The 21,276-nt window shown below is 60.4% G+C and overlaps 7 protein-coding genes and 1 pseudogene across 8 annotated transcripts in view; 4 read left to right on the top strand and 4 right to left on the bottom strand.

The window, feature by feature from the left end:
* Positions 1–28: 28 nt before the first annotated feature.
* Positions 29–450, bottom strand: SDRG_12755 (hypothetical protein; the record flags this gene model as incomplete). The annotated part of the gene is made up of 2 exons (XM_008618837.1): positions 29–52; positions 100–450. 2 exons carry the CDS (start codon positions 448–450, stop codon positions 29–31), a joined length of 375 nt encoding a protein of 124 aa, XP_008617059.1.
* Positions 451–1,454: 1,004 nt separating this feature from the next.
* SDRG_12756 (hypothetical protein) lies at positions 1,455–2,745 on the bottom strand. The gene has a single exon (XM_008618838.1). The coding sequence runs from the start codon at positions 2,635–2,637 to the stop codon at positions 1,639–1,641; it is 999 nt and encodes a 332-aa protein (XP_008617060.1). The 5' UTR covers positions 2,638–2,745; the 3' UTR covers positions 1,455–1,638.
* A 951-nt stretch (positions 2,746–3,696) lies between these two features.
* On the top strand, positions 3,697–3,771 carry SDRG_12757 (annotated as a pseudogene). Its single transcript has one exon. The product of its transcript is annotated as a tRNA-OTHER (tRNA).
* Positions 3,772–4,776: 1,005 nt separating this feature from the next.
* Positions 4,777–8,423, top strand: SDRG_12758 (hypothetical protein). The gene is made up of 3 exons (XM_008618839.1): positions 4,777–5,525; positions 5,588–5,893; positions 5,937–8,423. Exons 1-3 carry the CDS (start codon positions 5,306–5,308, stop codon positions 8,273–8,275), a joined length of 2,865 nt encoding a protein of 954 aa, XP_008617061.1. The 5' UTR covers positions 4,777–5,305; the 3' UTR covers positions 8,276–8,423.
* Positions 8,424–8,543: 120 nt separating this feature from the next.
* On the top strand, positions 8,544–9,799 carry SDRG_12759 (hypothetical protein; the record flags this gene model as incomplete). Its single annotated transcript, XM_008618840.1, has 4 exons — positions 8,544–8,736; positions 8,778–8,983; positions 9,038–9,542; positions 9,588–9,799. 4 exons carry the CDS (start codon positions 8,544–8,546, stop codon positions 9,797–9,799), a joined length of 1,116 nt encoding a protein of 371 aa, XP_008617062.1.
* Positions 9,800–10,093: 294 nt separating this feature from the next.
* On the bottom strand, positions 10,094–13,443 carry SDRG_12760 (hypothetical protein; the record flags this gene model as incomplete). The annotated part of the gene is made up of 5 exons (XM_008618841.1): positions 12,577–13,443; positions 12,413–12,530; positions 12,034–12,332; positions 11,463–11,983; positions 10,094–11,417 (listed from the first exon to the last, which is right to left on the bottom strand). Exons 1-5 carry the CDS (start codon positions 13,414–13,416, stop codon positions 10,094–10,096), a joined length of 3,102 nt encoding a protein of 1,033 aa, XP_008617063.1. The 5' UTR covers positions 13,417–13,443.
* A 573-nt stretch (positions 13,444–14,016) lies between these two features.
* SDRG_12761 (TKL protein kinase) lies at positions 14,017–17,096 on the bottom strand. The gene is made up of 10 exons (XM_008618842.1): positions 16,266–17,096; positions 16,133–16,210; positions 16,021–16,089; positions 15,916–15,978; positions 15,731–15,874; positions 15,624–15,686; positions 15,401–15,579; positions 14,834–15,359; positions 14,456–14,789; positions 14,017–14,409 (listed from the first exon to the last, which is right to left on the bottom strand). The coding sequence occupies exons 1-10, from the start codon at positions 16,667–16,669 to the stop codon at positions 14,068–14,070; spliced, it is 2,202 nt and encodes a 733-aa protein (XP_008617064.1). The 5' UTR covers positions 16,670–17,096; the 3' UTR covers positions 14,017–14,067.
* A 139-nt stretch (positions 17,097–17,235) lies between these two features.
* The window catches only part of SDRG_12762 (AGC protein kinase), a gene marked incomplete at its 3' end in the record, with an annotated part of 4,580 nt that continues 539 nt past the window's right edge, over positions 17,236–21,276 (top strand). Inside the window, exons 1-3 of the mRNA XM_008618843.1 lie at positions 17,236–18,050; positions 18,094–20,602; positions 20,648–21,267. Coding sequence (XP_008617065.1) covers positions 17,272–18,050; positions 18,094–20,602; positions 20,648–21,267 — 3,908 coding nt within the window. The 5' untranslated portion in view covers positions 17,236–17,271. The remainder of the gene's footprint in view (positions 18,051–18,093; positions 20,603–20,647; positions 21,268–21,276) is intronic.

The following is a 21,276-nucleotide window of genomic DNA, read 5'->3' on the forward strand; positions in this document are numbered from 1 at the left end:
CACCGACTGCTTGGTCCAGTCGACGGTGCTAACGACGATGCCGCTGACAGCGCTGCGATTCAAAGCGGCGGCCGGCGGGAGAGGTATCGATGGTGACACCGGCGATGACGACGACGACACGAACTGAGCAAACTCGTTGTCCGTGAGCAGCGCAAACTTGGTCAAGTGGCTAAAGGTGGCGTGTGGGTTGGCCGCCTGCAGAGCGGGAAGCCGGTCCTTGGCCGCCTTCAAGCGCCGGAGGAGATCGTCGGTCGTCAAGGTTCCTCGCACCAGCTTCATGGCCGCGCGCACGTGGTCGTCGTGGCCAAACTTTTGTTGCCAGAGCGTCAAGTCATGCGAGAGCTTATGGCGCTCGTCGGCCGAGATGTGGAGCGCACCGATGGTCGTTGCGCTCGAGAGAAAGAGGGCGCCGATGGCGGCCATCGAGAGAAGCACCCAGTCAAAGTACATTGCACGCCGCCCGGCGAAACGTGATCTTCTGCGGTTGAAGTACAAAGCTGCTGACCGGTGGTGCGTCACGCGCCGGAAAACAATCTGGCGCGGCCCATCAATGCTTCAACATCAAGAACGATGAAGTACCTTGGTCGAGGAAGGATACGCTCGATGTGGAGGTTGCTGCGTGAGGAGGGCTGCTGTCGCATGGCCTTTTGCCAAGCGTTGGTGCGTCGACGCCTGAGGAATGCTCACGGACTATGGGATGACGATAGAGAGCATCGTGCTGCGCTCTTGCAAGAGCCCGTCGTTGGCGTTGGTCGCTCGGCCTGTCCAGTCTGTGATGGTGCCACCTGCAAAAGCCTAATTGAAGCGTACGTTTCGGTCCGAAAATCCTTCGTTTGGCCTGGTTCAGGTTGAATTTGCCAATGCAGTACACACACTATATACATTTCTTGATATCGTGTGATGTAAAAGGGGTATATGGTGTTACACGACAAATTCACGCTATCACGAGCGGTTTTACCGTAAATATACGCCAGCTCGTACGAACTCATTCAAAATTATGCGGAAACACGTGGTATTATGCGGATTTCTACGCGCCATGCAGAAATCAAGCCACTGGACTCGGTGTCAGGCGTGTTCCGCTTGCAAGTACATGAGGAACACCGACTTTTGCAAACGCAGCAATGGTAGAATTTACGGTCAATTTGGAAATTAAGACCGTACTTATACAGGATCAAATTCTTTAGTATTGGCTCTGTTCTACTTTGTTTTCAAAGTTGACATCACAAATGACTTTGATGATCGTATGTGACCACGTCCGTTGACTCGGGATGTCGGCCAGAAGCTCGAATTGAGTTTTGAGTTGCTGGCTCTTGATGAACGTCCACCGTTGCTATTCCAAGACGGTGTGAGCGGACGCTGGTGTTATGAGAAGTCCTTTGTTCATTTTCTTTCATTTTTCTATATTTTCACACGAGCTCTCTCCACCTCTAAATACTCGATGACCCCTTGCGTCCCACGAAGCTCCAACCTGTTGTCGCTGCCTTGCTAAAACATTCGACGAACCTAGGTCATCAATAGTCTCAACACTTCACTTGGTCTCCAACACTGGACGACTAAACTACAACGTCCTACGTGGCACGCTCCCGTGGCTGCGACGTCGGTCGAGGCAGTTGGCGCACGCATATGCCGGGTCGATGACTACGGTTGGTCGGGGAGCGTCGCCTTACTGGCACCCACTGGCGGAAGCATCGAGTAGGCGAGGTACATGGCGAGCTTGCACGTGCCTTCGTCGTTGCTATCGCTGCGCCCGAGCCGAATGTCGCCGCGCTCGCCCCAGTTGGTGCCCCACGCATTGCGCAGCTTGAAGAAAGGGAGGGTATTGAGGTTGTAGCCAGCGTCATGGATGCCGTAGCCGACGACGAGCATGGCTTGGTCGACGTACTGCGTCGGCGGACACCACGTGACGATACCGCCCCCGTACGACTTCCACACGCTGTTGAGCGTCGTGACGTACGCAACGACGGGCTGCAACTCGAGCTGTTTCGCGAGCGCGTCTTCGCCGCGCATGGTCACGATGGGACCGGCCTGGAGCGAAATCGTCCCGGCGCACTTGGCGTTGTCGCTGCAAAACGCAGCCGACCCCGTCACGCCCGACGTGTACGGGATCGCCGACTCGCTGCACAAGGCGCTCGGTTGCGACACGAGCCACCGCATCGCATGCTGCGCAAAGCCAGCGCCTTTGCAGCCGTCCGTGCCGCTCGGGTACGAGCAGCTCAAGACCTGTTGCGCCGAGAGGTTGATGGCGTCGCCCGTCGTGAGGCAGTGCGTGGACGAGACGGCCGCCGCCGCCACGATCGCCCAGTTGCTACCGCAGTTGCCTTTGAACTTGACGGGCGGCACGCAAATCGACCTCGTAGTCCAGTCGACCGAGTAGGCGTCCATGGCGCCGCCAACAGCTGCACTGCGATTTGAGCGGTGGGTCGATGCCGGTGCAGCAGGCAATGGCGGGACGACCGACGCCGATGCAGAGCCCGACACGAACCGCGCAAACTCGTTGTCCGTGAGCAGTGCAAACTTGGTCAAGTGGCTAAAGGTGGCATACGGGTTGGCCGCACGAAGCGCCGGCAGCTGGTCCTTGGTCACCTTCAAGCGCCGGAGGAGGTCGTCGGTCGTCAAGACTCCTCGCACCAGCTTCATGGCCGCGCGCAAATGGTCGTCATCACCAAACTTCTGTTGCCAGAATAACGAGTTTGGATAGCTTCAAGTTACTGGACATACCGTTCTCGAGGTATTCGAAGCCCATCGTCTAAAATAACGTCGCGGATTTCGGATTCGAGCTGTTCTATCCACAACATGAAGCACAAGCCGCATCAAGGAGCCAAATGACGGAGCAATAGCCCAACGATCGGGTACGACGCCACCGCGAAAGAGGCTCATGCATGATAACTAGCGAGTGCAAGGTACCTGGAAGCTTCTTGATCCACGCACAGTCGCAGCAACGATTTGCGCAACTACGGCAACCACAATGTACGATTCCTACTTTGGTATCGACGACGCGCTGAACATCGTTGGCATCTTTGACGACCATGGTTCGTACGGTGAGCTCTACTCGTCCAACGAAACTAGTATCGTACACGCAGGTCCCAGCGTACCTCCGCAAAAGTCCGAGTTTGACGCTCCACGTGCGCTCTCGGGTGCCTTTTTGCGGGCCCACCTGCACGTAGCGGCCTTTGTTTCCTCTGTTCGAGAAAGCACGCGTCGGCAATGTGCTGTAGCTCGTCGACGCCATGCCCATCAACGTTTTACCCACTGTCGTTTGGTTGGGAAAAGACACCAGGTGATCTAGTCGTTGGTTGCGTCGTCCGCACTCCTTCCACTAGACAGACGTCTCGGTGTCAGATTTGTCGAGAATTGCCGCGTTGTGATCAGGTGCAAGTCCCGGAAGCATTCGTCGAGCTCTTCTGTCTTGACCACATCCCTTGAGAGCTGGTGTGTGCTAAACCCAGCCAACGACTGAGAAGAGCCGACCAATCACGCCGCTGTAGCGGTACCGTACTGTCCTCGACCGGAGCCCGACCAAGAAGGATGCACCGTCCATATTGTCTTGTGTGTCGTCGACGCATGCATGGGTTGGTGGTTCCTACGAGGGTTAGGGTTTCTCTCGAGCCAGGCCAGCGCGTAAAGGGTGGAGGTGCCTTTGTACGGCCACCGGCAAAGAAAATCAACAGTAGGCACTGCGAACGTTAGGATTCTAGTGGCATCTAGTAGTCTAGTTGTTAAGGCGCTGGTGTAAAACCCAGTTGGTGCTGGGTTCGATCCCCGGTGGTGCCACGACTTTCCGATTCTACGCGGGTGTGGTTCAAAAGACATTGCATCTATTTGGACCATATGCACCCGCGTATAATGTCTGGCGCATGGCGCAAGGGTCCTCGAACCCAAGCAAAATGCCCGTGGAAAGATCTTTTTCTCTTATTCACTCTTGCCAGCGACACCTACCTGCAGCTAGGATGCACCGAGTAGACCTGCTCATAGATGTTGATGCTGTACATATAGCTAGTGGCACATAGGTACGTCGCGCCACGGGTTGAGCGGCGCAACGGCCAGGCGCGGCGCGTTGACCTTGCGTTGCAGCTGCTGCACTTGGCCGCAATACGCTCACCTTGTCGGTCACGGCAAAGTTGCCACTCGACAACCGTATCAATCCATCGACTTGATACAATGCAATGTGTCGATTTGGATCACCGAGTTGGCGTGACGAGGCACGTGTATTTGCACCGACGTGAGCCGGATGGTCGGTGGCGCTTGCAGGGACGACGTCATCCTTGTGCCCACTCTGAAGGATGTTGATACAGACGTACAAGCGCAGAGACTGGTTGCTCTTTCTCGACTGAATACGGTTTGCAACGGAAAGCTTTGGCTCGTCATTCGGCCAGTCTTCCCAATGCAGAGAGAGTGCGACCATTGCTCGCGTGACGCCAAGCACGAGGGCCACTCTTGCGCTGAAACGTGGAGGCTGATCCGACAGAGCGCTGCACACAACCCTGCCTGGGACTGGACAGTAGTCGTTCGTCTGACGGTGCTCCCCTTCCTACGACGCAGAAGGTACTTGACGAATGCTCATCGTTGCAGCATCGATAGCAAGCGCTGCCGAGCTAACTTTGGACGAGCGCCACGAGCACCGTTTGTCGATAGCGATCGTACCTGCGCAGTTGCGCTGACAATCCGGCAACGAGGTACTCCCTACAAACGCGAGCTCAACCGACAGGCGAAAGGAACGCATTTCGATTCCACGCTGCGAGCAGCACGTTCCGGATCTCACGACTCTTTGGAGCAATTGCCACATCCAGTTGTTGAACTTGCATATCTTTGCGGCGGCAGTCGCCATCCCAGGGGCAATAATTCCCAGGGGCTGCTTCGTGCAGCAGTATCCTCCATGCAGCCTCGTGCATAACGAGCGCCGACGGCTGCGGCGGCTCGTGTGAGACACGCACTGGCGCATGCTCCGGCCCTTTCGGTTCAGCGCGTCGCTCATCGCGATGTCGCACGCCCATGCAAGGCCTGGCCACGGCGCTGTGATCGAGTAGCCTCTTGACGCCATTCTGCACCGCCGTTGCCTTGCTCTGCGGCTGGCTGCGCCACAGCTGCCGAGATGCCAGCATGATTGTGCTAGGCCGTTCGATGGTACTCGTTTAGGAGAATTCCAACAAGATATTCCTTCAAAACAAGGTTTATAATACGGTTACGAGGGAGTAGTCCGGGAAATATCACTTGCGCTTGCATCTATCAACGGCGCGGGCCAATCACCGCGACCAAGGAATTCAGCGGATGCACTTCCGCATAGCAGTCATTTGCCAATTCGCCGACGATGGCCAAGCACTTGGTCCTGCTAGCGGCGCTGGCGCTCGTCGCCTCGGTGGCAGCGATCGATGCGACCGACGACTCGATGAACACGTGCACGGGCGGCGGCGCCTTTGGCATGTTCCGCCGCCAGCCCGGCTGCGCGATCAACAACTGCCAGTGCTTTCCCGTGCTCTTCCAATGCGACGCGACGCTCGGCGACGGCATTGGCCAGTGCGTCCTCTCGAGTACGACTCCGTTCTGATATGTACCTACGTCGAGGAGCGCTCATACGATATGCCATGCATAGACTCGGGCTGGGCGTTTATGATTGCAGTGCTCCTCATCAACCTCATCGTGCCGGGCGTGACGCTCCTCAAGCACGCGTACGAGGACGGCAAGGTCACCAAGCAGCAGCGCGCCAACAAGCACAACATCCACAACGTGGCGCACGGCGAGACGCAGCTCTCGCTGCAGGACGACGTCGCGCCCGCCGATGGCATCATCCCCAACAGCGAGCTCTACATCAGCCTCAAGAAGTTTGGCAAGAGCGTCCCCGACACCGCGTACGGTCTCGACACGACCGCCAAGATCTTCATGGAGACCATGTCCAAAGGTATCCTCCTCGTCGTCGCTTCGATTCTCACATGGTCATACAGGTTGGATCCAGTATGTGTTCTACTCGCTCATTGCTGCGTTCGCGTTTTGCCTCCTCCTGCTCTGGGTGCCCTTCGAGATGGCGCAGACCAACGTCGTGCTGCACCCGACGGCCGTCGTTTCCGTCAACAGCTCGTCGTACGACCTGCACACGGCCGTCAACACGAACCTGCCGACCGCGATTCGGTTCGTATCGCTTGAAGGCGACTTTTGCGCGTCGTCGGCCAACTTGCTCGCGCCCAACGGCCTCAGCACGCTCCACGTGGCCTACGACATGGCGTTCAGCGTCGATGAGAATGCCATTTTGCAGTCGTTTGACGGCGCCAAGTCGCTCGGCTGCACCTGTGTCAACGGCGTCTGCGCGCTCGTGCCGTCGCAGTCGTCGACGATCGACGGTCTCCTCCCGCTCGTGTACTTTCCATGGTACCAAGACATCTCCAAGCCGTTTGCGCTAGAGAATAAGAACCACTCGTTCGAGCTCAACGCGACGTTCACGATCTCGGCGCCGGGCCGGCCGCAGTCGACAGCGTTGCAGCCGATCCCGACCTTGTCGCTTGTCGCGCACCACTCGTACGTCGAGAAGATCACGGACGCTGTCGACTTTGTCGTTTGGGTCCTCGACTTTGCGTTCTTCGGCCTCTGGTTCTACCTCAACCGAGCGGCCAAGCAGCCCAAGGATTCGCACAACATCCCCGAGCGCAAGGTCGTCATCTTCATCCTCTTCACCAATATCCTCAGCTCGGTCCCGATCTTCTACCTCTCCAACTGGTTCAACATCCACGCGACGAACCAAACCATCTACCTCTTCTCGCACGTCTGGACGTCGTCGGCGACCGGGCTCTGGCTCCTCGGGCTCCTCTTTGCGATCGACATGCAGCGCAAGCGCGTCTTCACGTTCCGCTTCGTCTGCGTCAAAGTGTCGGTCGGGCTCTTCGGCCTCATCACGTACATTGTCTCGTTCTACTTGGCGCCCGTGTACATTTCGTCGATCGTCGACTTTTTACTCGCGATGCTCGCGGCCGCCGTCTTTCGCGGTGTCATGGTCAACGTCCGCAACCAGCTGCGCAACCAGAGCTACATCCGGACGCGGCCGGAGCAGCTCACGGCGCGCCTCCTCTACTACATTGGCATGGCCGTCACCTACATCTTTATCGCGGTGGCGATCGTCGCGGACCCGGTGCCCCGCGTCTCGACGTTCATCTCGCGGTATGCACTCATGACGGACCTCTCGATGCAGATCATGCTGCGCACGTGCACGTGGGTCATCCTCCTCGTCTTCCTGCCGCCCACGTACGTCAACCCGGCCAAGGCGGTGTACTATGGCCGTGAACGCTCGTCGTTGCCGCACTTGACCAACGGCGCGATGCGCGATTTCGAACTTGCGCACCTCAAGCAAGCGGTGGCCGCGCAGTCCAAGACCTTTGTCGGGCAGTCGTACGGCGGGAGCGATGTGAACGCGTGGAAGGCGCCGCATGCGTTCTGCATCGAGACTGGCGTCCGCATGTACAACATGGCGACGGCCGTCTACGAGCCGTTGGACCTCGACGTGTTTGCGCAAGACGAGCTGAGCTTGGTGACCGAGCTCTACGACGCCGGCACCGACACGTACGGCTACGTGCTCCGCGGCCACCAGCGCATCGTGGTCGTCTTCCGCGGTACGGCGAGCGCCAAGAACGCAGTGACCGACGTCAAGTACAACCTCGTCGCGACCGACTTTGCTGCGCACAACCAGCCCGAGCTCGAAAAGATCCGCGTGCACACAGGCTTCTGGACCGCGTACAACACGGTGCGCGCCGACCTCCAGCGCGCGGTGAGCGAGACGCTGAAAGAGATGGGCCGCGACGTCCAGCTCTACTTTACGGGCCACTCGCTCGGCGGTGCGCTCGCGACGCTTGCGTCGTTTGATGTTGCGTACACGACCAACTTGGACGTCGTCATGTACAACTTTGGCTCACCCCGCGTCGGCAACCACGCGTTTGCCAAGGTGTATAACAAGCTCGTGCCCAATGCGTATCGCATCGTCAACGACGGCGACGCGGTCGTCGGCAACCCCAAGCGCGTCTTGCACGCCTATTGCTCGCGCAATTTGCGCTACAAGCACGTGGGCACCGTCATCTTGCTCTCGTCGCGCGCGTCCGGCGTGTTTGTGCTCGACCCGAACATTGTCGAGATGGCGTTCATCGCCAAGCTGCGCAACAACGGCCTCTCGCACCTCATGTCGAGTTACCAGGTCATGCTCAACAAGGGCGTTGACTGGATCAACCGCGAAGAACTCCAGAAGCTCGCCAAGGAGGCCAAGCTCGGCGCCGACTCGGAGCGCACGCCGCTCATGTACGCCTAGTCGATTCTCTAGACGGGATAAGAACTCGGATGTTGCAAACTTGATGGTGTTGATACAATGGCTTTGCCGATGTCGTCGCCACGAGGTGGCCCTTTGGAGAGGCACGTCGGTCTCGGCTTGCTTGCCTTGGCTGGTGTGCGTCGAGTCGACTGTACTACCGGTACCAAGGCCAAAGCTTGTGGCTTTGGTGCTACGTTGCTGGTCCGCTTCATCACTTGATGTAGCCGAAAGACGTTTCGGATACGATCGCCATTGGTGTCGAAGTTGCATGGAGCGGCGAGGCATTGACGAGCTCGAGCAAGACACGGCGGGCGCCGAGGACCTGAGTCCCGACGAGATCACGGCGCTCCTGTTTCCTGTCGCGTGGCAAAGCTACCATCGATTTGCGGTCGCGTACTCGAAGCTAGCGCTGCGCGGCTGGGTCAAGCAGCCGTCGCCGTCGTGCGCAGCCGCGTCATTAGGTACTCCTGTGACGAGTCACCCGTTGAGTGGCATTGCGTAGCGGGCGCTTTGAACACGTTGCACGAATACGGTCGCGACCACCCGGCAGCCTTCTCCACGCGCCATGTCCTCGATGTCTACTGCCATCTCTTCCGCGACAAGATCAACCGGCAACGCGCGCAGCTCGAGACGCTGCTGGCGCACAGCCTCGCGTCGCTCGAAGCGGCCGTGGAGCAGTCGTTGGCGGCCGAGGGTCTCCGGCTCGGCGTACTTCCTCCCAATCGCAAAAATAAGTCGACCTTGAGCGTTGTCATGGGCTAGGGAGTCGGAGACGCCAAAGTCTCCAAGAAAAGTCGTCGACGACACGTTGCAGCGTGCGTGGCGCACCTTGCGTCGGACGAAACCAGTGTATTCCGGGCCCTTACAAGCGCAGTCGTTGCAGTCGAGGATGCTGCTGCGACGCCAGACGACGCTGGCGACGACGACGCCGTTGCGACCGAGCTCTCACTGGGAAGCGACCGATGGCGGCCGGCGCTCGATACCTATTTCCATCGCCTCGACGGCCTCGCCAAGCTCGAGCGCGACGACAAGCCGAGCACCGCGATCTGTGGCAACCACACGCTCCTGGAAGCTGCCAACTACATCTTCAGCACGTCACCACCAGCCTCCGCGAGCCGGCTGGCGACGCTGAAAGGACGCCATTTCATGGGCAAGTCGCTTCGAGGCGTCCAGGTCGAGTGTGTTGCGAGCGCAAGCGACAACAACACCGGGCGTCTTGAGGTGCTTTGGCGCGCGCTCTGGGCGGCGTTCACCGACGACAACACAGGTACCCACAGCTGCACGATTCGTCGAAGACACAATTAGAGACTAGTGCTTCTCTTCCACTTGACCAACCACTATGCCCTCCTCTTTGCGCTGCGCGAGTGGGTCGACGAGACAAGCGGCCACGTGCGGCAGGTGCTCACGGCGCGAAAGGGCCAGCGACCCACCGCCTGGATCGACTTTGACGACGTCCACCGCATGCTTTGCGGCTGGGGCGGCTACCGCATCCTTGCATTTCAACGAACGACGACGAGAGTCTAGTTAGTACAAGTCTAGTCGAATGATCAAATGTGCCATCTTTTCCACCTCAACGAGATACACTGTTTGGCCGTGGACCTATATCGTAGCAGCCTGAACCCAAGAGCGGCAGCAACCGATGCGCTCACTGCCGGGCTCATCCCAGACAATACCGACCGCTACGACACCGCTCGCACCACGGATCCTCGCAGTGAGCAGTGGCTGGTTCACTTGCCCGAGCGCGCCAGCTTTGAGTCGGAGCTTTTGGCTAGAAAAGCTGTTACAATGACAACTTGTGTTCAGATGCTTCGTGTTGACTTAGTCGTCTTGGGGGGCGACAAAATGCATGTCGGCGACCATGAGGTAGACGAAAAAGGAGGCGAGGACGAGCATGAAGACCGCGCAGTACCAGGCGCGCGCATCGCGCTCGATCGGTTCGTAGTGCCGGCGCCGGTACAACTGCGTGACGCAGTACAGGATGCAGAGACATATGAGGACGCCGACGACGATCGCGAGTATCTTCTCGACCGACGTGCCCATGTGCTCGCAGCACTCGGCACCGGGGCAGCAGCCCGGACCCGTCGGGTCGGTGCAGCACCACAGCGGCGTGCCCTTGGGTCCGGCCGTGAGGCACCGCGGGTTGGCTGCGCACGAGTTGGGGCCGTCGCCGACGCTAATCTCCGTTGCGGCGCTTTTGCCAAAGTCTTTGCAGCAGTCTAGGAGCGGGCTTGCGCTGCAGCAGCCTTCGGGCGTCCCACAGCAGTCGACGCCCGCCGCCAAGCACTTTGGCTCGTTGAAGCACGTGGCCGACTGAACGGGCGGCGCCGACGTCAGCGGAACGCAGCAGTCGAGGACTGCACCAGAGATACCATCCGGTTGGCAGCACCCAGCGTCCGTCGCGCAGCAGTCGAGCTTGGCCAGCAAGCACTGGGGCTGCTGGTGGCACGTTTGACGATCATCCGCCGCCGTCTTGGTCGCATTGCTTGGCACTGGCGTCACTGGCGCGCAGCAGTCGAGCACTTGGCCCGTGACCGTCGGGACACAGCAGCCTTCCGGCGATCCACAGCACCCCAAGTTGAGCGCACCGCACGCCGGCTGCCCCACACACGTGTCCTTGCCTGCTGCCGCCGACGATGACGACGACGCAACGGCCTTGGTCTTGGGCTTGCAGCAGCCGAGGACAACGCCGGACGGGTCGCAACAGCCGTCGGGCGAGTCGCAGCAGCCAAGACCCAGCGCGCCACACACGGGCTCGCCATGGCACGCCGTGTCGTCCGTCGGCGTCACGTCGTGGGTGCAGCACACATTGTCACTCGGACAGCACCCGGGCAGCGTCTCGCAGCACGCAAGCGGCGTGCCAAAGGCACCCGCGATCGCACACGCCGCAGAGCCAAAGCACTGCGGTGGCGGCGGCACCGCCGTCGTGTTGGGCGAGAAGGGCGGCTGCGAAGCGACATAGAGGAGCGCGTTCGCGGCCGAGTTGCCCGAGTCGTACTTGGCGTTTCCACGCGCGAGTAGTATCGCCCAGACGCTTGAGGCGTTCACGAGCGCTTCATCCAGCAGCGACAACGTCGGCCAAAAGTCGGGGCCCTTGTCGGCGCTCGCACGCAGCACCTCTTGCTGCTGCCACGCATACTCGGGTCTAAGCATGCATATGTAGCGTCTACCTGCGAGACGAGGAAGATACCGGACGAGGTGCGATGTCATCGGTGTGATGGGCATGAGGTTGATGCCGTGGATCTCGGACGCAAGGTTGCCAAACCAGGTCGAGTAGACGACCGACATTTCACTCACGACACCGACCATGCGGTTGGCCGCAAACACCGGTTCGTAGATCGCGGGCGTCTGACGTTCCGACATGTGCCAGTAGCGCTGCGTCGAGCGCACGTCCATGGCCAGGAGCAGCTTGGCATAGCTGTAGAAACGCGTGTCCGTATCGAGCGAGGCGTAGAGCGCGACGCCGTAGTAGGCGTTGACAGCCTCCGAGCTGCTCTCTTGGGACTTGCCGTTCGACATGCTAAAGAGGCCGCTTGCGTACGAATGGCCTGTGAACCAGTCCTTGTGCCGGGCCGCCGGAAACAACGACGACGTGTCGTCGGCTGCAATGTCGCCGACAATCATGGCGATGGCGTCCGCGTGGGCTGCGACCCACGTAGGGTCGAGGCGCCGGAGCACCGCGGCTGCGTACGCAAAGTAGCCGTAATGAAACTAGGCAAGGATAAGACACTAAGACAGAAGGCTATAAGAGATGCATGTACGTGGTGGTCGTTGTAGTAGCCCGAGCCAAACTCGGCGTCCCGGTCGGCTAGCCCAGCTTTTGTGACGAGGCCGCCGTACGTCGTGTCGTAGCAAAAGTAGTTGACCGACGCCGCGTCCCACCACTTGGCGAGCTCGCGCTTCATTTTCGACAGGCCGGTCGCGAGCGTCGTCGTGTCGTTGAAGCGCTCGGCGATGAGCACCAAGCGGGCTTCACGGGCGATCTGCTTGCCAAAGTTGTAGGCGTCCGGCGTGAACGTCGGGTACAGTGCAATGTCGGCTGCGAGCGCTGCCTTGATGGCTGCCACGGCAGAGTCGTATGTTGACGACCCCGGCGACGCCATGATACCTACACGACCATGGTATTCAGAGCAATACGACAGGAGGTGACCGGACCTTTGCTCGGGTAGTCCCACACCGGGTCGGCAATCGTATCGGCGAACGTCCACGAGTTGCCGACGACGCCCGTCATCGGGCCGCGGATCGCCATGTAGGTGACCTAGCAGCGGTGTTGAGAGTTCTCTCAAGCATCGTATCATGGTTACCTCGTCGAGCAGTGTCATGTTGGCCGTGAACGTGTCCATATGATGCAGCAGGCACGTCATGAGCAGCGGCGGCGACGCACTTCCCGGGAAGCTCGCGGTCGTCCAGTCAAAGCGCCAGTGCATGACGGACGCGTTCGTCGCGTCGACTTGATGCGAGATGGCGGCGCCGGTCGGGTACGTGGGCGCGTGCTGCGCGAAGAGCGGGCGCATGCCGCTGTAGAGCTCGAGGCCAAAGCGCAGGACACCGCTGTACGACGACGGGCCCTTGAACGCCTTGTCCGACCGCGCCCATTGAATGGGCGAGGATGCAAAGAGGAGCCACTTGTGCCAGTTGCCGAGCAGCAGCTCCGAGCAGTGATGGGCCGCGTCCTCCTTGAGCGACAGCATCTCGAGCGCTGACGAGAGCACGGGCGTTGCGCCCTTGTACTCGAGCGTAATGTACGGCGAGCCACGCACGAGGTGCAGAAGGATGCCGCCGTCTTGGAACGACAGCGTGACGCTGAGCGCATCGTGGCGGACCACGAGCAGCGGCGACGCGCCAACGTCGACGATGAGCTCGGCCGTGAAGCCTTCGATGATGTTACCGGCCGTCACGACGCGGAACGGGTAGCTAATCTGCAGCTGCTGGTCAATGATCTTGACCGAGTACGGGAGCGACGCGACGGCTTCGTTCCCGAGCACAAAGTTGGTCCAGAAGGCGCCGGTCGGGAAGGGCGAGGCGGCAATCGACGGGTGCAAGTGGCTACGAGGCGACTGCAGCGGGTGCGTCACGTTCATATACGGGCCGGTCGTCGCTTGGACGACGGCGACGAGCAGTGCGACGAGGCCAAGTAGACGCATGGCACTCGTCTGCCAACTTGGGATCTGCCGATGGCCATCGTCGCCAACGACCAGCATTCCTGCACTGGATATTTAAATTCGCAGGTGCGCCTTGTATCTAGGTTTCACTATACCCGGCGAGCACCTGCAAAATATCATCCCAACGTACCCGCCTGTCTGGTCGTGGCGTGTCGCACCGGCGGCGCAACCTGGGGCGAGGCAGGGCTGCGCTGTGAGCATAGGAGGCCACGAGGCAGGTGCAAGCGACCGAAGCAAAGCGCGCTGGGTAGCTCTAGAGGTACTGCAGCCTGCAGCAGCGCTGGTCGCCACAAGGACCAAGCCAGGCGGCAGTAGCCTCGCAGCCAACGAATCTTGAACGCTTACGGGCATCTTCAAAGCGCCATCAGCAGCACGTGATGGGACCAAAGGGCAAGCTGATCGCCGCCGGCAAGGGCACTAGAGGGTGCTACTGTCGTCGCACGCACGCATACGCACGTGTTGCAGCATCGGTCGGGACGAACCAGGCGTGAGGTCGAGCCGCAACCACGACTTCGATTGTCGAGCGGTCCTCTCCAACGTAGGTGCTCGCAAGGCTACGCTTGAAGGAGGAACACAGACCGCTCGTGTCGCACAACACTTTAGATACATATATATCGAGGAGCAGTGCGTCCATTACATGGCGTACGTCTGCGACCGCAGCATCATGGTGAGAAGGCGGCCGACGTCCACGGCACTTGGTCGTTGGAGCGGGTCGTTGTCGAGGCAGCGCTGCGCGATCGAGAGCACTTCGGGCGGGCACTCGTCGGTGAAGCTCGGTCGGAGCTCGCCTTCGATGACCATCATGGCGATCACGGGCTTGGGCAGCGCCGTGCCGTTGGTCGAGACCGCGTTGCCGTACGGACTCTCGCCCGTGTCGACTTCGGAGACGAGGACGCCAAACGAGTACATGTCGGCGCTCTCGCTGTACCGGTCGCCCTTGAGAATCTCGGGGGCGATCCACGCAATCGTACCAATCTAAAGCACCACAGATGTCAAGCATACGCGTCGACGCGGCAAGTACCTCGGCCGTCATGGTGGCGTCCATGACGACTTGGCGACTCGTGCCAAAGTCGCTGAGCTTGGCTTCGAACTGCGCGCCGAGGAGGACGTTCTTGGCCTTGAGATCGCGGTGGATCACGTGGAGGTCGTGGAGATAGCTCAAGCCCGCAATCACATCGCTGAGCACTTGGACTTTCGAGTACGTCTTGACGGACGTTTGTGCTGGCCACACAAGCTTGAGCGCGGCCGACGACCGCTGCGAATCGTCGTCCTTGGCGCGGACGAGCGTCGCGAGGTCGCCGTTGGGCATGAACTCGAGCACCGCACTCAGGTCCTTGAGCGTACTCCACGAGACGCTACACAAACGATTCAAATGATATCTTGCAAACACGAGACGGACCCGATGAAGCGCACAATGTGGGGGTGGTCGAGCTGCGCGCAGAGCCGAATTTCGTCCATAAAGTCGCGGACGCCGTCGCTGTTGCCTTCGACGGCCGACGGCAGCATGCGCTTGACGGCCACGTCCATTGAGTGGTACGTCGCGAGGTACACGACGCCAAAGCCACCGGATGCGATCGTCCTGTGCATAACAATCTCCTTGTGGTCGATCCGGAACCGCTGAAATTGCGGATCGAACCGAATGTCCGAGCCCTTGTCGGCGCCGGTCGCAAGCGCCGTGAGCTCGCGCGGCCGTCCGCCGAGGCCGATCTGCTGGTCGCCGTTCTTGTCGAGCATGGGATGTGCCATTGGCAGGGGCCGCGCGGACGCCATGTCGCGGTTGGTTTGATTCGCGAGCGCAGAGAACGAGAACGCGGGCCCCTTCTTGCGCGATTGGCGGTACCGGCGGTACACGAAGAGGCTCACGCCCGCAACGAACACGGCGACGGCGACGCCGATGAGTGCATACGCCGTGTCACTCAAGCCCTCTACGCAAGCTAAGAAGCCAAGGACGAGAGAGCATATGTACCCGAGAGACCGTCGACGCACACGGTGAGGCCGCTTGGCAGCTTTTGACGCGACCCTGTCGAGCAGTCGCTGGTCGAAATCTCTGTCTTGGAGCTCGTCTTGACCGAGACCGACTGGAAGAGGGTGTTGTACTGGGCAATCGAAATCGTAAACTGGGCAATCTTGGCGTCCACAAGCGACCTAATTGGGTAGGTGAGTGGCGCATGCAGTGGATTTGCCAATACAGTGTTTTGAGATCGCCAAAGTTGCACAAATGCAAGCTCTCGATCGTGTTGCCGTCAAGGTACCTAGAGACATTGTCGATTTGCCACGTAAAGTGAAAACAATGTACAAGGTAGTGAGCGTCGACGGAAACAACACGTAGTTGAGCGTCCTGAGCTTCGTATTGTACGAGAGATCGAGCACTTCGAGCCGCGGAGGGAAGAGGCTCGAGGCGTTGGGCGGTAGTGTCGGTAGCGCGTTCGCACTTAGATTCCTACGCACGCTGTCACGACCTGGCGGCTTCGGTCGTAGTACAGTGTCTTGAGGTTCGTAGCCACGAGCTGCGTCAAGGACGCAATCTCGTTTTGCGCGAGCGACCTAGACTGCACTGAGCCTCGCATCCATCATGCGCTGCATTACAGCGTCTTGAGCGAGTCGGCAAAGGGCGTCGCATTCGAGACGTTGGTGAGCGCATTCTTGGCCAGCGACCTAAGCACGCGTCAGGCGCAGCAGAGGCATATCGCATATGTACAAGTCTTCGACGATGAGGGCGACGTCAAAGCGACGCTGCATGTTGCCCAGCCGCGCGATGCCATGGCCCGACATGTCGCTACATGGCCACAGGATCGTCGTCTTCGTGATCGCATCGAGGCAGGTTGACGTACATGGTCTTGGCGTAGTGCGTGACCGAGTCGAGATACGCGAACGGCAGCTTGGGCGGCGCTGCGTAGCACGGCTCGTCCTGGGACGCGCGCTTCTCGGCGTTGGCGAGCACGACGGCCATCGTGAGGTTCGTGCACGCGTCGACCCACTCGCTCGGGTCGGCGCCGGCCTTGGCGAAGCAGCCGGGCGAGATCTTGGCCGCGTCCGCGAAGCACTGCGCCGTGAACGTTGCCGTCGGGAACGGCTTGAGCGTCACGACGCTCATCCTGTCTACTGTCAATAAGCCTACCAGGCCACCATAATCAAGGTGATTTTTTTTATTTCTACTTGGTCTTTGTATGCTTGTTCCATCGCTCGAATTATATTGCCAATGTTCAGACCGTCGTGACACACCACCTGGTCGCATCCTCCTCCTCGGCCACCGCTCCTCGCCCGCTCAAGGACGGCCGTGCCGGCAGCTTCGCATGGCGCCATGGCCTCGCGCCATCGGCGATCGCATGGCCGCTCAATGTTGATGCTATCGGCGAGGGCTGGCTGCAGCAAGCTGCAAGTCCACACTATGCGCAAGTCGAATGGCCAGACCATCGTGACGTTATGCAGCTGCACGCAGCGTGGACCACCGCCAGCGAGCTGCGCTAGCTCATGCTCGGCCAAGGAGGTGCGACGACACCAAGGTAGACGAGCGGCAGGAAGCGGTGTCCTGGCGGGTGGAGCCGTGGGGTGTAGCGGCTGGGCGAGAACTCCTGTGGAGGGTCCCCTCCAACGGGGTGGGGGGTTTCCCTCGTTGCGAGCTCGCGTCCGGTTTCGTGGGGCCGTCGGCAAAGATACCAGCGCGGTGGCGAATACGCATAATTTTAAAAAGTGCCTAGGCGTCACTTCTGGGGGTTCCATACAAATATCAAGTGAAGGCGTGAGTAATAATTCAATATCCCCGAGCCAAAAGTGGTGAAACTATTATAATACCAAATCCAGCCCGGACCCAAAGTAGAAGAAGAAGACGGTGGCCCCATGGACGAAAGCCCGCCACCGAGCGTCACGTCGCCGACGTCCCTCGACGACTTCCGGCGGTCCTCCGTCGGTTCCATGCCCCGGCGAGAGACCGAGCCATCGGGCTACCAGCGGGCTGCGTCCCTCAAGTTCCTCCAGCGGGGCGCCAGCGGTCATGCGAGCATGAGCATGGGCCCGAACGACATCCCGACGCATGCAGGCCCTGTCGCTGGCGCGCCCATGTCAGCGCCGAGCCTCTCCAAGCCAGGCTCGCGGCGCAGCTTTGCGTTCTTTGGCTCCAAGGACCGCCCGCCATCGAGCACGGGCTCGAGTACGCAATCCTCGTTCATGGGTGGGCAACCGCCGTTCATGAGCAACAAGACGGGCTCGGGCTTGAGCGACTCGTCGATGCCCGAGCAGTCGCCAGCATCAACGGGCTCGCAAGGGTCGACGATGCTGTCGCAGTCGATGGCACCGTCCGATAGCCCAGCAAACGCGATCTTGCACAGCGGGTACTTGACCAAGCGCGGTCACGTCATCACAAACTGGAAGACGCGCTTTTTCGCGCTGCGGTCGCAAGGCCGATTGAGCTACTACAACGACGAGGGCATGGGGAAGAAGCTCGGCGAGGTCCACGTGTCCAAAGTGAGTCCATGGAGCGGCGAAACCAATGGCTTTATGTTCCAAACGACCAAGCAAATCTCGTATTACGTGTACGCGAGCTCCAACACGGAGCGAGCGCGCTGGCTCAAAGCCCTCGACGACTTCTACATTGTGCCCGACCCGGTCGACTGCGAAGGGTAAACGCGCCTGCTACCATCGTCCCTCCTCATGCAGTTGTAGGTACCTCACCAAGCGCGGACACCTCGTGCCTAGCTACCGCTTGCGCTACTTTGTCATGTGCGGCAGCGTCGTCAAGTACTACAGCGACGAGACGGCGTACCGCACCGGCGCGTCGGCGTTGGCCGAGATCGAAGTCAAGAGCGGCGGCCGCTGGGACGGCGAGAGCACCGGTCTCTTCTTCAAGACCGCGACCAACAGCACCATGTTTGTCTGCGCCGAGAACGTGGCCGACCTGCAAAAGTGGATCGAGGCGCTCGGCCGCATCTTCAACGAGGCGCCCAAGCCCGCGCCTGTCGCTTGCGCCGGCTGGCTCACCAAGCAAGGCCACAAGCGCAAGAGCTGGAAGAAGCGATACTTTGTGCTCCGGGGCACCGTCCTCTCGTACTTTGCGGACTTTGAGGCCGCCAACACGCGTCTCGGGAAGGCGCTCAGCGAAGTGAGTGTCAAGGACGTGGCGCCGTGGGACGGTGAAGTGTGCGGCTTTATGTTTGTGACGCTCGAGAACGTGCCGTACTACGTCTTTGCTGACAACGAGCGCGACCAGGCCAAGTGGATGACGGCGCTCAAGAAGGCTGTCGGCCTCGACGCGCCGACGCTCGAGACGCCCGACGAACCAGAGAAGAAGTGTCCGCGCTGCGAGTATGTGCTCACGGGCACGCGCTTTTGCGGCGCGTGCGGCTTTAACCTTCGCGGTACGAGCAACGAACGCTCCAAGATGGCGCCGCCGCCCGTGGCCGTCGCGGACGAGGCAGACGACGACGAGAACAACGCGATGGACGACCTCGACGCGCTCTCGGAAGGCGCGCGCACCTTGCTGCTCGCCGTCATGCAAAATCCCAGCGTTCAGATTGGCGGCGAAGGCGAGAATGCGTTCGCACCGCGCATCGGAAGCACCCCGTCCGTCGAGACAACGACCGACGCACCGCCGCCGCCGCTGTCGCCGGAGAAGCCTGCACCGCTCGTGCTTGCGACGCCCGAGAAGCCGCCGACTCCGGAAAAGCCAGCCGAGAAGCCGCCAGCGTTTGTGATGCGCCCGCCGACGCCGCCCAAGCCGTCCGCGGCCAAGAGAAGCAACAGCGACAGTGAGGACGAAGAAGAGTCGAAGGAAGACTTTTCGAAATTTCGGACCGCGACCGACTCGTTTGCGTCCAAGCAGCGCAAGCAGGCGCCGCGCGCCATCAACGTCCCGGGCCCGACGACGACCACGGACACGAGTTTCAACTCGTTTGGCTCGGACCAGGCGCCGGCCCGTCGCATCTCGCAGCCGATCCCGATCGACGGGCCGCAGCCGCTGGGGCCGTCGGCGCGCAAGACGGTGGCTCAGCTTCTCCACGAAGCCGAAAGCGACGAAGAAGAGGAAAAGAAGGAGCACGACGACGATGACGCGTCGACAGGAGACAAACCGGGCGAAGGGCTGTCTCAGTTCCACCTTCGCGGGTCGGCGCGGCAGTTTGATACGCTGCCGCCCAACGACGACCACGACGAGACTGCCGCCGTCGCGTCGCCAAGCTCGCGCCATAGCGATGCGCTCGTACTCGACGGCGTTGTCGGCCTCGATGAAGAAACCAAGCCGACGCCCAAGCTCGACTTGCACACGCTCATGGAGCGCGAGCTGCACTGCACGCCGCTCTTTGTTCCGTCGGCCGAGTCGCCTGTCCGCTGCCGCCTCTACGCGTCGATGGCCTACGCCACGTCCAAGAAGATTCTCGTGTTCCTCTCCGACTCGGGGCCGCTCGGGGTGTGGCACCAGAACGACAACATGAACGCTGCGCTCGACGAAGACCACCCGTTTGCGATGCTGTCGTATCTCCAGCGGGCGGTCTCGGAAGGCTACAGCGTCGTCGTCTGCAATCCGTTCTCGAACAGCGCCAAGGTGTTTGAAGAGGGCGGTCGTGAGCGCATTGTGCCGATTCCGTCGTCCGCGACCCCGAAAGAGCACGTGTTTTTCGTGTGGGAGAAATTCCTGCAGCCGACGTCGGCCGAGATCTCGGTCGTCGCGTATCAGCGGGGAGGGTCGCTCGCTGTGGCTCTGCTCGAGCACTTTGAGCGCTGCCGGACGCGTCTCCACCGCATGGCGTTTGTCGATTCCAAGCACATTGTCAACCGTGAAAGCACGAGCGCGGCGGTCCTCGAGGTCCTCGGTCGCCGCACGATCCAGTGGGAAGCGTCGAAAGACCAAGCGCTCGGCGGCCAAATCGTCGAGTCGCAAGAGCGCGTCGGCTGCGTCTGTCTCTCGATCGGCGCGTGCGACGACCTGCACGTGCTCCAGCACGCCGAAGATCCAGTGTTTGCGTACCTCTTGGCCAACCCGCCGCGCCCGGGCATGACAGCGATCGTCAAGCAGGTCCGCAGCGTCCTCCGCGCCCGCCGCAAGACGCTGAATGAAAAGAAGCCCGAGATGCGCAACTCGAATGTGTTTGTGCTCGGCGAAGCCGACACGGGCAACAGCGACAATATGGATGAAGAGCCGTCGCCCGAAAAGGAAATGCAAGTCGCGCGGCAAGCGCCGGTACGACGACTCGATAGTTTGATACGAAACAAATGTCGCGAGTAGGCGGCGCCCACGTACTACTTGCCCAAGCAGACGGCGGCGGCACCCAAGTCCAAGACGCAGCCACATAATTTGATTTCGATGCGCGACTTTGAGTTGGTCAAGGTCGTGGGCCAAGGCGGCTTTGGCAAGGTCTTCCTCGCCAAGAAGGTGACGGACCCGCACAAGGACGAGTCGTATGCGATGAAGGTCCTCAAGAAGCAGCACGTGCTCTCGAGCGGCCTCGTCAACACGACGATGGCCGAGCGCAAGATCCTCACGGAAATTTCGCACCCGTTCGTCGTCAAGCTCTACTACGCGTTCCAGTCCGAGTCCAAACTGTACCTGGTCATGGACTACCTCAGCGGCGGGTCTCTCGCGCTCCATCTCCGTCGCCGGCGCAAGTTCCCAGAGGACTGGGCGCGTTTTTACGGTGCCGAGGTGGCCGCCGCGATCGCGCATCTGCACCACGTTAACATCATCTACCGCGACGCCAAGCTTGAGAACGTGCTCATGGACCACGAAGGCCACGTGCGGATCACTGACTTTGGTCTCTCCAAGCAAGGCGTGTCGGGGCTCCAGGGCGCGACGACCTTTTGCGGGACTGCTGCGTACATTGCGCCCGAGCTCCTCAAGGGCCAGACGTACGGCAA

The sequence above is a fragment of the Saprolegnia diclina genome, assembly GCF_000281045.1.
Source record: "Saprolegnia diclina VS20 unplaced genomic scaffold supercont1.52, whole genome shotgun sequence".
In the NCBI taxonomy this organism is placed as follows: domain Eukaryota; phylum Oomycota; class Saprolegniomycetes; order Saprolegniales; family Saprolegniaceae; genus Saprolegnia; species Saprolegnia diclina.

What these genes read in the sequence shown, in the direction of transcription:
- SDRG_12756 (XM_008618838.1), bottom strand. Translation starts at nt 2,637, where the DNA reads ATGAAGCTGGTGCGAGGAGTCTTGACGACCGACGACCTCCTCCGGCGC.
- SDRG_12758 (XM_008618839.1), top strand. Translation starts at nt 5,306, where the DNA reads ATGGCCAAGCACTTGGTCCTGCTAGCGGCGCTGGCGCTCGTCGCCTCG. An exon ending in TGGCCAGTGCGTCCTCTCGA is followed by an intron (nt 5,526 to 5,587) that starts GTACGACTCCGT and finishes TGCCATGCATAG; the next exon opens with ACTCGGGCTGGGCGTTTATG. An exon ending in CATGGAGACCATGTCCAAAG is followed by an intron (nt 5,894 to 5,936) that starts GTATCCTCCTCG and finishes ATGGTCATACAG; the next exon opens with GTTGGATCCAGTATGTGTTC.
- SDRG_12761 (XM_008618842.1), bottom strand. Translation starts at nt 16,669, where the DNA reads ATGCGACCAGGTGGTGTGTCACGACGGTCTGAACATTGGCAATATAAT. An exon ending in GCCCTCATCGTCGAAGACTT is followed by an intron (nt 16,090 to 16,132) that starts GTACATATGCGA and finishes ACGCGTGCTTAG; the next exon opens with GTCGCTGGCCAAGAATGCGC. An exon ending in ACGCCACCATGACGGCCGAG is followed by an intron (nt 14,410 to 14,455) that starts GTACTTGCCGCG and finishes GTGGTGCTTTAG; the next exon opens with ATTGGTACGATTGCGTGGAT.